The sequence below is a fragment of the Leucopleurus acutus genome, assembly GCF_964270905.1.
Source record: "Leucopleurus acutus genome assembly, chromosome: 17".
Lineage (NCBI taxonomy): Eukaryota > Metazoa > Chordata > Mammalia > Artiodactyla > Delphinidae > Leucopleurus > Leucopleurus acutus.
Genome location: NC_139159.1, coordinates 73836334 through 73854451, shown reverse-complemented (window position 1 = coordinate 73854451; position 18118 = coordinate 73836334). Strand labels below are relative to the sequence as shown.

The 18118-nt window shown below is 42.4% G+C and overlaps 1 protein-coding gene across 1 annotated transcript in view; it reads left to right on the top strand.

The window, feature by feature from the left end:
* Positions 1 to 18118, top strand: part of ASAP1 (ArfGAP with SH3 domain, ankyrin repeat and PH domain 1) — a 349290-nt gene that overhangs the window by 196285 nt on the left and 134887 nt on the right. Inside the window, exon 4 of the mRNA XM_082858607.1 lies at positions 7891 to 7963. Coding sequence (XP_082714733.1) covers positions 7891 to 7963 — 73 coding nt within the window. The remainder of the gene's footprint in view (positions 1 to 7890; positions 7964 to 18118) is intronic.

Genomic DNA, 18118 nt, shown 5'->3' with positions numbered 1-18118 from the left:
AGAAGGAGCTTCACAGAGAGAAGCAAGACTGGGCTTGGTTACAAAATGTGTGAGGCGGCTGTGCTTTGTGATGGCGGGTTTGGCTTTAAGGGTCTTAAAGGGGACCGACCCGTTCCACTTGCCCGGTCCACACTGCTCGTCCCGACATCAGTGCAAGAATCGGAATGGTTTAGCAAAAAGTCTTGAATATGGCAGTGAGGGGTTGTAGGGAACGCTTAAGTTTTGAAAATAAATAATTCATGAGAAATAAACAGCATTCTGTGAGTTCCAGTGCTGTCCTATACACCTTTAATTCTAGATGCCTTCAACATAGAGGCAGATTCATTTGACTCGCATTTATTGAGCCACCACTCTGGGCCTAGCATAGTCCATGCTCTCAAGATGTGTACACATCTAAGGGGTAACTTATGCCTACACAGGCAAGGGGACTTTTATGAGTCACAGTTCTATGCAGTATCTTTTCTTTGGCTTGGAAAGTTGGTAGGTTGGTGGTGGTTTCTTGCATGGAATAGGTCCGTAGAATCATTCAGGAAGTATTGCTGAAAGTGGTACATTGAATCTTTGCTGCAGATCTGAACTGTGAAGTGACTTACCAAGTGGGGCCCAAACCCTGAGTAGTTAGCACCTGCAGATCTTTGCTGCCTGTGGGTCAAATTCCCCCTCATGCAGCCATTCAGCTACAGGGAGCTACAGGGGGAGCTACAGGTAGAGTAGAGGACATTGAAAGTTTCTGATTGATATCAGAGAATATAGGAAGAATCTGAATCTTAAGGACACTTTTAATAGTGTAAAATAGCACAGATAAAGAGCTTAAAACCTGTTTCTGTGGATGACCTGTCAACTTTCCATTTTTTGGCTGCATTATGCAAATCAGATTTTATTTTAGGTTGATCATTTCCCCTTGCGTAGCAGCCTCATCCAACTGTTAATCTTGAAACTAACAAACAATAACATCTTTGCTTCTTCCTTTAATACGAGCTGCTGTTGCCATGTCCTGCTTCCTGCTTGCAGGTATTCTGTGCTGCTGCTGACGTTGTAGAGCTTACACACAGGATGCTTCTCAGTGCCCCATACTTCCATTCCTCAGATGAATAGGGGCTGTGCTTCCAGCATTTGAGCTGAATGCTGGAAAAAGAGAGAGAGAGAGAGAGAGAGAGAGAGAGAGAAAGAGCACACACAGCAGGCCAGGCCCCTCTAGATCTGGGGAAGAGTTTTGAGAAGAGGATTTCAGCAGAAACGTTAGCAGTTGCAGAAGCTCTCAGGTGGATGCCAGCTTGTGGGTGCAGAAAGACTGCGGCTGTGGCTTAGATATGAGGAGTGGAGAGTGTGGCAACAGAAGTCAGAGGGCTGGATCACATAGGGCCTGGCTGGCAGTAATGAGGACCTGGGTTTTATTCTAAGAACAGTGGATTCTTGTTCATCCTTCCGTGTGTGTGTGTGTGCGTGTGTGTGTGTGTGTTCATTCAGTTCTTACTTAGCATCTTCTGTGTGAAGAAAGAAACAAACATATTATCCTTGGAGAACTTTTAGTTGACTGAGTAGGGGAAGAGACACAGGTACTAAACCCCTAAAATACAAGGTAAAGAGTGGAATGATTTGGGAAGTGTGGCTAAAAACCCCAGGGTAGCGAGGATTTAATATTTTTTGAATAACTTCCTTCATCAATCTTACCAAAAGCAGTACCAAGCTTCCCACAGATCCCAGTGAAGGGTTTTGTTGTTGTCGTTTTGCTGTAGCAGGTAGAAGTGGGGGACACGCAGCTGGGGAAGCAAAGGCACATGCAGTATGGATTTTCACACTTAGGCCAGTGCCTGGCCCAGAGTAGGGTCCACTACGTGCCAGGCACAGGTAATGGGTGAATAAGTGAGCAAATGTTATAAAAACCCAAGTTTGAGCCTCAGAACAGAAACTCACTTGCATGGATTGCCTGAACCCTCCTCTTTTTTGAGGAAATAGCAAGGTCACTCTCCCTTCTGGCTCCTTTATTCACAAGGTCACTCTCCCTTCTGGCTCCTTTATTCACAGTGCCCTTCGTTATCCCTAGGATCACTCTCTGGGCTCATAACCTGATTCCCATCACAATTATACACATAGATTCTAGTATATGGGGTCTTGGATGGATAACCAACGTATTGATTTGGCTGTGAGGCCGCATGAGAGCTTGTATCACTGTTTCGTCCTCAGCGAGTTTATGAGAATGTTAATTAGGCATCTCTCTCCTCTCGGAAAGGTAGAGGGATTGCTCAACAAGCTGGAGGCTGAAGCAGTCAGGCTGTGAACCTGAATTAGGCCAATGTGGTCTTCCCTTGGCTGCCCTATTACAGGAATTACACCGAGGAAGAGCATTTGCTTTGTGGTGATTATGGGACAAATGCTTCTATTGAAGTGCATTTTTGAAATTACCTCTCTGAATATGACTATTAAAATAATAAAAATGGAAACACTCCTTTTTCTCCCCCAAGTAAGTAAAAATTCTTTACATCGAAGAAATCACTTTGCTCGTAGGAGCGCTTGGTTCAGAGATGCTTTGCTGTCACCGCTCCGAATGTTTCAGGAATATCTGTCTTGGAAGCGCCTTCAGAGGCGAGGGTAATGATGCTGGCAGGTTTTGAGCGCCTGCTCTGTGCGAGGCTTTGTGCCAGCCACATCCAGGTACATAATCTACTTAATGCTCAGCATCCCTGGAAGGTGGGAGGTGTCTACCCGGCCATGTCTGTAAGAAATTCTATGCTATTCTTTTATTGTTATCCACTGTTTCCTTTCTCTGTAGGTATACTCATAAGATTTAGCACCAAAGACTCGTGCTTATTTTCAAAAATCACATCTACCTAAAATAAGACACATTTTTCCCATTTGAGTATATTGAAAAGAAGGTGCCTAGCCTTAGAAAGTAATTCTGAAAGAGAAAATCTTAATATTAACAGCCGTATTGCCACTGCTCATTTAACGTAGGTGTACTGTATTCTAATAAAAATTTTTTAAGGAAGTTGCCAGAATAACTATTCTAAGGTACAAAACTAACTTCAAATGTGTAAGTTCTGTCTGTCCTGTTAAGCCATTACTCATGGTACTGTGTGGTCATATGCCTCATGCATGTGTCACACACACATTTATTTAACACATACGTTTAAACTTTGGCTGTTCAGCACAATCCGGGGAGGAGTTACGGAGGGCCGTGTTTTCTGACTTCAGGACTTTATTCAGCCATCTGCAAGACAAGGCTTGCATTGCATCCTTTCCTATTTGGGGAGCTGAGAATACTGAGGAATTCATTTCTTCATCGTTTGTTACTTCATTTCATAAACGTTTTTTGAACATCTGCCATCTGCCGAGCACCGGGAACGGGAATTCAGCCATGAACAGCTGCTGCAGGGCCCCTGTCTTTCATTCTTCCAGTGGAGGGAGATAAATACCATTATGGTAAACAGGTCATGAACAGGATCATTTCGGGGTGTGTAGTGCTCTGGAGTATCTAGTGTGAGGTATGTGAGAGAGTGACTGGGAAGCAGGAGGGTGTGCTGCTTTAGGTTGACCATAAAAGGCCTTTCGGAGGAAGGGGCTTTTATTCTGAGGCCTGGGTAAGAAGCAAGAGCCCATCATCTGAAGAGGTTAGGGACGAGCGTTCCAGGCAGAGGGATCAGCTAGTGCAGATGCCCTGTGCTTGACACAGGCGTGGCTGGATGCCTGTGCATCTCTGAGAACATGTGTTGTTTGCACTCCGCTGTGACCCAGGGATGCTGCTCGGCCTGGAGTGGGACGAAAGGTTCCACGTCCTACCCTGAACGGCCTCTGATTCTTAAGGAGTTTTTGCATTCTTATGTCCGGTTTGTATAATCTTTCTGAATCCTCTGGTGGCCAGCTTCTGTTGGTGCGGTTTCTCCAGCAATCTCTCTCTAATTTGCAGTACCCTGTGTCTTCTCTGTGTATTCAGACGCCCAAGCTTGTTAGGACTGTGCATGAAACAAAAGTAATATGTCTCCATATAAAGATGGGAAGTGCTTTTCTAGATTAACGGACCTGCTCTTTAGTAATGCAGAGAAGGGGAAGTTGACGTGTTGCAAAGTTCTAGGTGGGGGAGGTGTTCGACTTTTAGAGATGAGCATATTCTCCTGTCGTGGTTCATTCATCCTCCTTCCCCTCCCTCTCTCCTCTCACAAACGCACACGCTTTTGAGTTGTTCCCCTTCAGATGCATGCTTAGAAACGCAGGCACATATTTTAACAACTTTTAACGGGTTGAGAGGTAGGATAATTTTGTAGCCCATGCATCTGCCACTTTTCTCTTAGCTTTATGTAGTTTCACATATAGGACATTTCAAAAGGTGTCACTGCAGGTGTTGCTTGTCTGGCTGTCGAGAGAATGGCGCCCTGTAGCCTATTTAGACGTGTTCTTTCTGGAGGGAGCGTTGTTTGATTGAAGGACAGTGTTCCCTGGCTCTCTTAAACACAGAGTTCTTAAAACTGCATTTTACTCAGCTGCTTTTTGCCCGTGGCCAAATAGTAGAGTGTAAAAAGAGAAGTGTCACACGGACATAATGGTGGCTGTAGCTGTCTAATGTGGATGTCATTAATAACCTTTAGAAGTAAGTACCTGAACCTTACATCCTATTAGTTCTATAGACAGGTTGCTAAAAATTCAACATAAATTTCTGAGACTATCCCTCCTGCAAAAAGGAAGCAGATAACTGGTCTCATAAAATGTTACGGCTGAAGTCTTTTCCAGCCCTTTGCTCATCTGGAGTCGTTAACTCTAAATGTGCGTGGACATTAAAGCCCACTCATTAATTTCTCTACCAGTAGTAGAATCATCCTTCAGTGGTCATCACTCCCCGAAGCTGAGCTGATAGGTTATTTTCTTCCAGAAGGAGATCTTTTTTCCTTTCTCGAAAATTATTAAAAAATCTTAAGATCTAGGAGAAACATGAGCGCGCCTTCTGCGATGGATTTTTAGGTGGCTTGTTTGGAAAAGCATAAGCTGGTTCTTCTCTTACCTGATGTGTGACAACTGGCAGGTTGTTTCACTTCCCTAAAGCCCAGGGGTTTTCATCAGAAAAAAAAGATGGCAGAAATATGTATATAAAAAATAAATGGTGGCTGTTACTAGAATTATTTTTAAAAATATCCTTACCACAAAAGCGGTTCAGCAAAGGATAAACCCTTTGGATCCCATCTCTTAAAATGAGTGCCTATTTGCACTTATTTGCATTACTGTCTTTCCCTCCCAGTCTCCTAGCAACCTAAATGTCTTGTAGTTTCTTAACACAGATTTGCCTCTGAAAACTCGTGGATATTGCCTTCTTAAGATGAGACTGCTTTTAGTTTCAGTTCTTCACAGATACCATTGGAATACAGAACTGGGTAGTGATTTGGAGGTGGAGTTTTACTGTGAAGAACTGGGTTCAAATTCCTACTCTGCCACCTGGGCAAGTTGCACTTTCTAAGCCTCTGTTTCCTCATCTATAAAATGAATCCAGTAATAGTACTTATTTCATAGGGTTTTTGTAAGAATTAAGTGAAATAATCTATGTAGATCTCAGCACCTTTATGACTAAGCATTTATTAAAATGTTAGTTATCTTCCTTCTGTCCTCTGATGTACAAACCTCAGATCTTTGAAATTACTCAAACTTTGTCTCTTCCTCTGGAGCTGTGTCATAAAACATTGTGTCCTTAAATGTGATATGCAGTATCACTGGCATTAGGTGGGGTGATTTGAGGTAGTGAACAGACGAGCATTTTATGTAGTTAGAGGCACATAGTCATTTTTAGGGTATCTTCTATTAATGTGGAGTGAGCCAGCTCTTTAGAGTGTATTTAAATTTTTTTAAAAGATGTGAATGAATTTAAAGAAAAATGTTAATTAAAAAGAAGTGCAGATGGGACGTGGCTGTGAAAAAAGTTGTGGAAGTGGAAAGTGAGTGATGGGCAAGGTAGAAATAGCGTTAACCCACGGTCTGCAAAACGCTGGTTTTTATCCCAGCATCCCATTAGATTTGGGATTCGGGGGACATTAGTGTAAAATGTGATTTTAGCACTTTCTGGCTTTGTGACTTTGAGCAAGTTAGTAAATATTTCCCTCCCTCCCTCCCTCCTTTCCTACAGATATTTATTGAAGGCCTATCACATTTCCTTAGCTGAAAAATATAGATGCTACTTCACAGGATTTTTGTAAAGATGTAACTCAAAGAGATAAGATATCTATTTGGTACATCTTCTCTACAAGCTTATGCCTGGTGTAGTAAGTGCTCAGTAAACTTTAGTTCTTGTGTCACTTAGGACTTGTGGTTGCAAGTGATAGAATCCCAACTTCAACTAGCTTCTGACAAAAGGAATTTATTGTCCCACGTACGTACTCAGTCTACAGGAAGGTTGGCAGTGATATAGACTTGGGGACAGCTGGGAGCAAGGACTCAGTTGCCACCAGGACCCCTTCCACCTCTTGTTTCTGGTGCTTCGTCTCTGTTAACATCATCCTGTCTGGCCAGACTCTTCCACACAGCTAGAAACAGAACCCCTGGTGGCCCCCAGGCTCGCATCATCAGAAAGGGGCTGCATGTTATGATCCCGGTTCCCAAGCTCAGAAATCCTAGGCAGGACTGAGCCCAGCATGGGCCCTGCTCACCTGGCCAGTCATGGGTGCTCAGAGAGCAGGAGCCAAAGGAAAGGGGCAGCACCCAGTGAACCCCATGTTTAGAGTGGCAGGAAAGCCCGTTTTGCAGAAGGGGAATTACAGATGCCTGCTGCCATCACCTTGCCCCCTGCAGCTCCCCCCGTACCCTGCAGAGAGCAAGTACTTACCCTCCGTGGGCTTCCATTCGCTCACCTGAAGTCTTGAGGTTTAGATGATGTAAAGGATGTGAGTGCACATTGAATGTTTTTAAACTTTATTATACAAGTTTATTTTTATTGCTGCTATTGCTCCTGCCCTCCAAATCTTGACCCAGCCTCCAGGGGTTCCCAGACTGTGAATGGACCGTGGACCTTGGGAAAGCAGAGAGGGGCTTGAATTTATTCTAAGAAGTTAGGTCAGCGTGCCATGAGCATGTCTACATTGACCTGTTTTTGAAGTGTAATACACACATACAAAAGGGTACATATCCTAAGTGCGGGGTTTGATGGATTTTCACAAACGAAACCCAGTTGTGTATCCAGCACCTGGGTCAAGAATCAGGAGTGACAGTCTCCCAGAAACAGCCCCCTCACCCCTGCCTTGTAGATCACTGGAGATGTGTTGATTCATCACCTAAGAAGTCATGTACAAGCATTACCTGCATCATGGTAGCATTTCTCATGTTGTGCTTTTTTAATAAACAGAATGTTTTAAATACACGTGGCATTATGTCATTAAAAAAAATTTTTTTTTTAACTAAAAGGAATCCTCAAGTTTAAAAGCTTGAGGAGCTCTTCGGGGTCACTCTTGCTTATCACACTCCCTTAAATGTTTTCTTTCTGGCTGAAATTACCATTAGGTGATAAGATGTGTTTTGTTCCCTGGGAAGGTGTCATCCATGTCATATGTTGGCCTTTCTCCCTTCCCAGGTTGTAAACTCTCCGAGTGAAAGAATCACATCTTAGGTATCTTATATTTTCTTTCCTGTGCATAGCTTAGCACGGTTACCTTACCGACTGACTACCAGCTTATCCATTTCACCCAATGTTGAGCTTGTGGAATGACCGTATTTATCCCCAAAATATAACTACTCAAATCCTGGGCGCACTTCGTGTCTCTGAAGGGGTTCATTGTTGATAAATATACCAGTTTGCTGTTGCTGCAGTGCTCAGCACAATAAATGCAGTTATGAATGAGATTTTCTTTTTCTTTAGTTCCTTTTTTTTTTTTTTAACTTACCAAGTTTTCCAACATCTTTTTCCCCCCCATTTTTCTCTTCTAGGCTCTAGACCAAGATAGAACAGCCTTACAGAAAGTTAAGAAGTCTGTAAAAGCAATATATAATTCCGGTCAAGGTAAGTACTTACCAACACAGATAACACCAGTTACGTGTATTGTCTGCAGTTTTTTGTTATTTGTTAGATGCTAAGTTTCTGGAAGACTTGATACAAATGGAAAAACAAGTAAGTCAAAGAAATCCAGTTTTTCTCTTTTTTTCTGTCTCTCCTGTCAGTCCAAACCTGTTACTGCTTCCCAAGTAAAAAGAAGGAAAAACATTAGTTGCAGTGGGTTTTATGACACAGTGAAAAACTTCAGTAGAGTTATAGGTAATTTTGCCACAGGTGACATAGGAGATATGTAAAATTCTCTTTGTGTGGTTGGTCAGACTGTAATTCGGTGGCCTCAGTTAAACACATGAGGATCTTTTCCATCGGAAGTGTACCTGTACACATTTGAAAATCCGTATTGGTGACAGGCATGGGGTGAAAGTTAGGGGACACATGAGGACGAGGCTAAAGGGAGAGACCTAGACAGACCTGCCAACTCGAGTCTTTGCATCTGGCTCAGGGCAGGCCAGGTAACCTGTGTCACCAAATGTTTTAGCTTTGGTCAGAGACTTTGTCGTCTTGGAGAGAAAAGTATGTTGTCAGTGGATAAGAAGAAATAAACCGGATTAAGATAAACAGTAGGTAACCACAAGAAATGGTAGGTTCCAGCGCCCCAGGGAGGGAGAGGCCTGCAAACGTAAAATGAGTTTCAAGGTCTCTGACTCACATCTTTTGTTATTGGTATTGCAATACCAGCTCGCTTTCCCAGAGGCCAGGTCTCTAAGAGATCAGTTGTCTGTAACAGAACACCTGGGAAGGGAAGGCAGCGGGGTACAGTGGAAAGGGCATGCTCTGAGGTTGTATGCTTGTGGGTTCGCACCCTTTCTCTCCCTCTAACCAGCAGCGTGACCTTGAGCTGGTTACTTCACTGTTTTGAACCTCCATCTTCTCTCTAAAACGGGGATCGAATATTACTCAGCCATAAAAAGAAATGAAATTGAGTTATTTGTAGTGAGGTGGATGGACCTAGAGTCTGTCATACAGAGTGAAGCAAGTCAGAAAGAGAAAAACAAATACCGTATGCTAACACATATATATGAAATCTAAGAAAAAAAAAAAAGATCATGAAGAACCTAGGGGTAAGACGGGAATCTTTATTCAGACCTACTAGAGAATGGACTTGAGGATACGGGGAGGGGGAAGGGTAAGCTGTGACAAAGCGAGTGGCATGGACACATACACACTACCAAACGTAAGGTAGAGAGCTAGTGGGAAGCGGCCACATAGCACAGGGAGACCAGCTCGGTGCTTTGTGACCGCCTAGGGGGGTGGGATAGGGAGGGTGGGAGGGAGGGAGACGCAAGAGGGAGGAGATACGGGGATACTTTGTTATAAAGCAGAAACTAACACACCATTGTAAAGCAGTTATACTCCAATAAAGATGTTAAAATAAATAAAAAGTACAGCGGGGATCGTGATATTCCAGGGCTGCTGCAGGGATTTAGTCGCTACTATCTGTAAACGTCTTACCACCTCATGGCAGTTCAGTAAATGCGATACATTAATATGTTTTATATTTTATTTACATTTATACTCACTCTTGTGATAAAATCATAGGGTATTTCCTGGTCTTCCTCCTCTTGTCAGAGCTGGGAATCAGTTGTCTCTTGTCCTTATTAAAGCCCCAGGCTTAGGGCACTCTGTAATCCTAATTAACACATTTTGTACCCTGGTTCCTGGAGACGTGTCTCTAATTTCTTTATATCCAATAAAACACTAACTTCTAATCAAGGTAGGTAAATGATATTTGTCTGGTTATGTAGTGACCAAATGGTGCTTTAAGTCTTGGCCTAGATTATACACCTAACTTATAACCTATGTCTTAGCTTCCTTCTAATGAACTCCGATGAGGCGGTAGCCCTTAACAGGGGATGTGAGTGGGTCACATAACAGAAGATGGCACAAGGGGCTTCTGAGGTGCTGGTATCGTTCTGTTTCTTAATTTGGAGGGTGTTACATAGGTAAGTCTGTTTTTTGATAATTCATCAAATGCTACACTTAGGATTTACGTACTTCTCTATATGTGTGTGTGTGTGTTATGCTTTATAGACAAGTAGGTTCATTGAAGCATTGACTGTGATTTGGTAAAACAGAAAACGGAGATTTGTTAAATCAACAATAGTGTATCTATAGAATAGAATACTAGACAGACTTTATAAAAAAGGAACTTAGGTGTAGCATAGATCTAAGTTTAAATCCTAGCTTTGTCACTACTTGTTAAAGTAAATTATTTAACTTCCATGAGTCTTGGACTTCCCTGGTGGTCCAGTGTGTAAGACCCCACACTCCCAATGCAGGGGGCCCAGGTTCGATCCCAGGTCGAGGAAGAAGTCCTCATGCTGCACACAACGAAGATCCCGCGTGCTGCAACTAAGACCTGGTGCAGCCAAAATAAATAAATAAATAAGTAAGTAAGTAAATAAATAAATAAGTAAATAATGACTTCCATGAGTCTTAAATTGCCTCACCATAAAATGAGAAAATAATATCTAATTTACAGGGTATCGTATGGACAAAATGAGGGAATATTTAAGGCCCCTGACACACTGCCTGCCACGCAGTACATGCTTAACACATAGTAGATGAGAAAAAATGGCAGGTAGGTCAATAGCATGGGTGCTTTCTCTATATTAATTCAGCCTTTCTGTAAGTAATGTTGGACCAGTCTGATTTTGTAAAGAGCTTAATGAGCCATTATCTGCCTAAGGAGTAAATGTCAGTTCTCCATAACGGTATGGTTTCTGCCTGTGAGTCACAGAGGGAGGCTTCTGGTTTACAGCTGTGAGGCGCTGCCACATTTACTCTGCTCGGGGCTCCATGTGACTTTTTTTCCCAAGTGTCCTTACTCAAGGCACATTTCTTGCCTTGACCTCAATGACCACGTCATTCAGCAGCTCACACAAAGGCTCTTGTACTTGGGGACGTGCTTCTTTAAAGCATTTCCTTGGTCCCAGCTGTCCTGGACGTGGCAGTGGGGAGAGGTTGTCCCTGTGTGTATGTAAGGTAGAGAGTTGAAGGGGGGGTGAGGGCAGAGTTTGGCTGCCGTTTACTCTCCCAGATGCTACTCTCCTGTGGTTGGGGGGACCGCAGCTGACTGAGCTTTGAATCCCCCCCAAAGGTTTCCCCTTTGATACCTGGATTCAGGGTTGTTGTGTGTACTTTGCCCTAGGTCTGCACTAGCCAGTCACACATGGCTTTTTTAATTTAAACTAAATAAAATAAAATTTAAAGTTCAGGCCCTCCATCTCAGTAGCCACATTTTGAGTCCTCAGTAGTCATGTGTGACTGTGGCTACAGCACTGGGGGGTGCAGACACAGGGTATCTCCGTCATCACAGGGAATTCTGTGGCTGTAGAGCACACAGCCCGTAGTGTTGTAATTGTTAGCCTGTCTCTCGTGCATTAGACCAGTGAGTCTCAATCCTGGCTTTTCATTAAAATCATCTGAAGAGGGAATTTCCTGGTGGTCCAGTGGGTAGACTCCACACTTTCATTGCCAAGGGCGCAGGTTCGGTCCCTGGTCGGGGAACTAAGATCCCACAACCTGCGCCATGCAACCTAAAAATAAAGTAATAAAATAAAATCACCTGAAGAGCTCTTAGAATACAAAAACAAGGATTCCCCGAGCCCTCACACTCCAAGAGTAGCTCCAGAGTAGGGTCCAGTAGTGGGATTACAAGAGTGTTACTCCCCAGGTGGCTCTAAATGCAGCTAGAGTTGAGGACTGCATCAGTGGCCTGGGAACTCCTTGATGAGGGCCGGTTCATCTTTGTATTATTTTGTGAATTTGCCAACCTAGTTTATTAGCTTAGCAAATATTTATTGAGCACCTATTACATGCTGCTGTTCTGGGTGTTGGGTATATTAGACAAATCAGACAGACTCTCTGCCTTTATGATAATTTTACAGTCCTGTGGGAGAGAGAGCTGTTAATCAGATCATCAAGCTGGAAAGTAGCTAGAGTTAGAAACTGGCAAGTACTGCGGAGGAAAGCTTGCCGGCTACAAAGAAGAAATCTGATGTAGTTTGAGGAGCGTACTAAGGGGAATGTCTCTGGGGGACATGACATTCATTGGGTGTTCATGCTGTACTAAGATAAGCCCATCAAGCCTTTGAGGTAAGTCTACCATTATCTCCAGTTTATAGATGATGAAGCCGAAGCATAAAGAGCCAGACTATGTTGTCCAGGATGCGCAGCTAGCAAGGAATGGAAGGAGAGCCTAGCTGACTCCAGCTTTGCTGTTTGCGGCTGTGGACGTGTCTTCTACCTGACACTTGGCCAGGGCTCAACAAGCAGGGAATGAATTGCCGCTTATCAGCTGGATGGGTCCCCAGGAAGCTTTCTGTCAGTGGCTGTTAAATATTCACTAGTCATGAATATTCATGAATGAATCCATCACATGTACCCTCCCAGCAGTGTAATCTGTGGGATGACTTTGTGGTTCCCAGATAGGGGCCACAATAGCAGGTATCATTCCTGTGCCCTGGAAGTGTGGGGGTAAACTCAGATCTCAGCGACTGCTGGGGCCTGATAGGGTTTCTGCAGTCACCAATGGTTGCAGTATACCCAGGTTTTTGATCAGCCGGTGTGGGCAGCACTGTGATATTTAATTCTTAAAAAATAGCAAGATGAGTAAAACAGTGATGTTGCAGCTCTTTCCATGACACATGCTCGGTGGAATCCAGGTCATTCCCGTCCAAGGGCTTTTTGGCCTCTTCCAAAGAAGCCACAAGAGGCTGAACCCTGGTATCTGTTTCCCAGTGTGTTTTCATAATTTTCTTGTTTTCTCACAGTGCTTATGACACAAAACCCGTCTGATGTTCTTTATAAATTTAAGAAGCATTTCTATATTTCTAGTTTGAGAATACCAACCACCCACCTCCCCAGAATGATTTGAAAGATGGTGGAGAATGGTGAAAGGTCTTACTCTTAAAATGTATTTATTATTTTTGCACATAAGCTTTGTCAGTATTAATTAGTAAATGGTATAATAAGAGAAATTTTATTGGAAAAACAAATTATCTCCCTTCAAGCCCTTTAGTTTGAAATGGCTTTGGGAATTTGTCTCTTTCTCTTCCTTGTCCCCACTGTGTATGAGGAGATTTTAAAAAACAGAAAAAAACTGAATTCTGTGAGCTACTTGGATCAAGGGGAAATTTTCCAAGCCATTCAGTTTTCCTGTGTTGTTTCTAAGTTTCGAAGTCTTAACAATATTAAACTGTGAAATATATTGTCATTTAGAAAGTTCTTCTTGGTGAATGTGTTCCTTCCCTCCTTCCTCGTCTCTCCCCCTGATATATGTTTAAAACAGCTAGTAGTTTCTTGAACATCGTAGAGGTTTTAAAGTATGTTGCAATTCTTTGGGACTTTTTCTTTCAAAAGAGGGAGCCTAATTCTCTTTGCCTTGAATGTATGCCAGACTTACAACTCTCCTCTAATGAAGAGAGTGTAATAGCAGTGATGCCGTGTGATTTCCAAGGCCAGTTCATAAAAGAGATGGCTTCCACCTAGGTCCCCCCAACCCCTTCATTTGTTTTGGAGGAAGCCAGCCACCATGTTGTGAAGACACTCAAGCAGCCCTGTGGAGAGAGATCTTCCGCCCAAAACCACCACTAAAGAGCCTCTGCTAGCCCCAAACCTTCAGGTGACTGCAGCCCTAGCTGGCATCTTGCTCTCCGTCTTTGAGTGAGACCTGAGGTCAGAACAGTAGAGGTAGGGCTGGCAGTCATAGGATTTCTGCCCCTGCGAGCAGGGGCATGTGTATGCATGTGGTGGGTCCAGTGTACGTCAGTGTGTGTCTCTAGAGAAAAAAGAGCTTACTGCATCTCAGTGCTGTTGAAAAAGAAAGCGATACACCCTATACTTCTGTAAAATGGAAGAGTCATGTGGTTCATTGTAAGCATGGGGGTACCAAATTTGTTCTTCTGTCAAATGACTTAGTTGAGTTGAATTCGTTAATCTTTTTGAACAGATATACTATTATTATCTAAACACACACACACGTACACTTTTCCTTGGCAGTAAAGACCCAGGATATTCCTGCTACTGGGGCTTTTTCTGTGATTGAAAAAATAATAAATTTTTTTGCACAAATCAAAATGTGTAATTTATTACTATATGTGGCTTCCTTAAAATTTATGCCAAGATATATTTGGAATACATTTTAGCTTACTAGTGACACATGGTGCCCATTAGAAATCTCTGTAACATTGTTAGTCTGAAAGTTTGGATTCTTAAATCCTTTAATTTTAGCGAATACAAAAATGACAGTGGTATGTAATTTGATTACAAGTATATGATATTTCTGAAATACAGCTGGATTGTCATAAATGGTTCCATAACCTTTTCACGTCAGGAAAGGAAGCCCTTGGCTTTCTCACTGCCTTCTCTTTTATTCCCCTTTCATTTTCAGTTAGAATTACGTAGTGAGTGGTTTTACAAGAACATTTGTGTTATTTAAAGCAAAATTGAAGTGTGATGTTCACCCCATATTTTCATTTTGATAATTTATTTTAAGAAATAGCTCATTTGTATGATGAAATCTAAGATTTTAAAGGTAAAGTGCTAAATTCATCAGTGTACAGGAAGGGAATGTTTTTGCATCCAAGTAATTTCACTTCAGCTACTTTTTTAGTTAACATTTTTTCAAATTTAAAGGTATAGTGTGAAGTGAATTCTAAGTAGAGTTGGTAATTAAGTTTAGAGTCTTAATTGTAATGGTATTTTTAATCCTGTGGTTTTCAGTGGGAAGAAAAGTTTTCTTAACAAGGATGAATACAGATAAAATAGATTAGAGCTTTAATGGAAAGAATGTCAAGAGGTATACAGAGAACATAGTCTGTGTTTAGAAAATTTTCTCCTTTTTGCTGTTTTCCAAGTTTGTGGATGAAAATCTGATCTTTTTTAAAAAAATTTTTTGAATTAAAGTGAGCTTGTTATAAATAAGTAAATAAATAAATAAATAAATCTAAGCCCTAAGAAGTAGAAGGCTTTAGATAGAAATACTGTAAATACTTTTGGTGGTGGCTGTAGTGATTTAAGCAAAGTCTAAACAAATTACTTTGGGCTTTCAAGGCATTTTGCATTCTTGTGGATCCATCATTACTTCTTAAGAGATGAAAACAAATCAAAATGATGGGTTCCTTCAGAATGGTCAAGGAAGGACGCTTTTCCAAAAGGGGGTATACTTATCCAGGAGAGAGTATTACTCCTCAAAAATCCAGAGGGATTTTTTCAACTGCCTTTAGAAAATTGAAGTCTCTTTCCAGAATAATCTTATAACTCCAGGCTCTTTGGGAATTGACAATTTTTGTATTCAAGGCTCAAACACTCTGTGACTTGAAATCAGAGGCTGTCTGGGGTGTGCGTGTGTGCGCGTATGTATGCGCTTCCTCCGTTTTGCCGGTCTGGAATGAGTGTTCTCACTTTTAAAATGAATTAATATTTTATAATGTTTGCTTGCAATTTATGGGAGCATGCTTCATGAGAAAGTAACTCATTTTAAATGAAATTGGGAGCACTCATTCCACAACCAGTAGTTTGGGGTTTTTTTAAAGCAAAAATAGTCTGTTAAAGGTGACTATAAAAAACATGTTTCTGTACCTTAATGGTCCAATTTTGATAGAAGTAATAAATTATAGCCACCATTTGTTGAGTGCCTACTATATGCCAGGTGCCTGTTGTCACTTAATCATCTCAACAGTCCTGCATGGAAGACATTATCATCCCCAATTTAGGGGTGAAGGAACCTGGTTTAAATTACTGACACAGCTAGTAAGCTTAAGTTTAAACCTGGCTTAAATTACTTAAATTACAGCTCGTCAGTAGCTACAAGTTTTGAAACTTAGTTCTTCATGATCCCAAAGCTGCTGAGCCAGAATTGCCGGATTATTAACTGTCAGAGGTGAGTGCGGACCCGGCATGGGGCACTGAGGATACAGTGGGGCGCAAGACTTGTGGGCACACCCCTCTGGAGTACCTCACATGTGAAGAGAGACAGACGAGTGAAACAAGCAGTAATCCTGTCGCATGAAAGTGCCAGATGGGCCAGTTAGAAAAGGAGCAGTTTTATTACTTCAGATACAAACTAGAGCTGGAATTTAGGACGACCCTGAAAGTATTTCTCCAAGCTCACTCCTATTACTATGTCCTTTGTAATTAGCATGATTTATACATGAACAACAGTGCCCTTAAAATAATATATTCTCGGGCTTCCCTGGTGGCGCAGTGGTTGAGAGTCCGCCTGCCGATGCAGGGGACACGGGTTCATGCCCCGGTCCGGGAAGATCCCACGTGCCGCGGAGCGGCTGGGCCCGTGAGCCATGGCCGCTGAGCCTGCGCGTCGGGAGCCTGTGCTCCGCAACGGGAGAGGCCACAGCAGTGAGAGGCCCACGTACCGCAAAAAAAAAAAAAAAAAATATATATATATATATATATATATATTCTCTTACATAGGCTGAACATGCCTGCTGCACACCCTCATTAATTTATTGTGGGTTAGTTCAGACAGGTTAGGGATCAAATGCTGATTTAGCCCCTGATTGGTGACCGGGAACCTGTGGACAGAGAACACTTAAAGCAATTGGTTCTTCATTTCTGAAAATGGAAGGATAGTTTCTACCTCATTGGACTGTTGTGAAGCATAACATGTGTGATTCAGACCCAGTAATGGTGGTGCTGGTGGTTACCTTCATCCTCATCAACTTGAGGCTTTCTGAAATCGTGGGGAGAGATTAGGGACAAACATAGTTTGTCATCTTAGATCCACTACCATGGCGATAAGTGCAAGATGCTTCACCTTGCCCCCCACCCCGCTTCAAGCTTCAGTTTTCTCATTCCTAAAATGGGGCAGTGGTGCCTACTTTGTGAAAATTGGGAAACATATATAAAATATTTAATGCGGTACTGGGACATAGTAATCAGTGATAATTATTATAATTACAGTTAATTGCAAAAAATTAATCAAAAGTGGAAAAATTTTTAGCCAGTGTTTCTTCAGATTATTTATTTATTCTTATATTCTTTTATCTTTCTGAGATTCCAGTAACATTTGTGTTAGATATTGTCACCACAGGTCATTAAGACTCTTATTTATTTCTGGTCTTTATACTCTTTGTGTTTCAGTTAGGGTAATTTCTACTTACCTGTCTTCAAGTTTACTGCTTCTTTCTTCTGCAGTCTGCTTTTCAGTCTGCTATTAGTCTCACCCAATTAATTTTTTATTTCAATACTGTAGTTTTTAGTCCTTGGATTCCATTTAGTCCTTTTGTAGAATTTTTATCTCCTCTGAAGTTCTTCATCTCTACACCCATTTTGTCCAACTTTTCCTGTAGATTCTTGAATATATTTGTAATGTTTATTTTTGAAGTTGTTACATACTAAATCCAACATCGGGGTTGTCCTCTACGGTCCTGTTTCTCTTGACGTTTCTCTCTTGGTGTTTGGCTCCATGTCTTCTGTCTCTTTGCGTGCCCAGTAGTTTCTGTCTGCATGGTAGGCGTGGTGAGTTGCATGCTGTAGAGGCGCTGGGTTGTTATCTCCCTGTGAGGTGTGTTTCTTTTAGCACACAGTGAAGCTGCTGGTGGTCGCCATCACCCTGGTCCTGTAAAAGGCTTTCTTAGGGTGAGTTTATTGTAGTTTTGCTCACACTCCTAGGCTATAGCCCTTAGTCCCGTTCCATGCTCCGGACTCCTACGGAATGATCCTCTGGGACGTCAGCCCACAGTGTTCACCAAGCCCTGCCAACTTTGTAGGACTTGAATTCCATCCTTTTCTCAGCCTTGGGAAGTGGCTGAAAACAGCTGAGTCTAAGGTGCTGTTTCCCACGGGCTTCTTGGAATAGCATTCATGCATGTGCAGTTCAGGATCAGCCTAAGGGTCTGAAGGGAGAGTATATACAGATGAGCAGCCTCTCCTTTCTCTGACTTCCACCTTTCTAAGATCCCCCCACTCAATTTCCAGCGCTAACGCAATCCTGACCTCTGACATCTTAGCTCAGTGAGATGCCGCTTTCTGCTGGCGTTCTGCTCTCCTTGCCCAGCATGGACTGAGGTCTGCCAGCAGGAGAAAAGCCAGTTAAAGATGCTCCTCCCCAGAAGCGTTCCCGTCCTTGAAGGGTGAGGT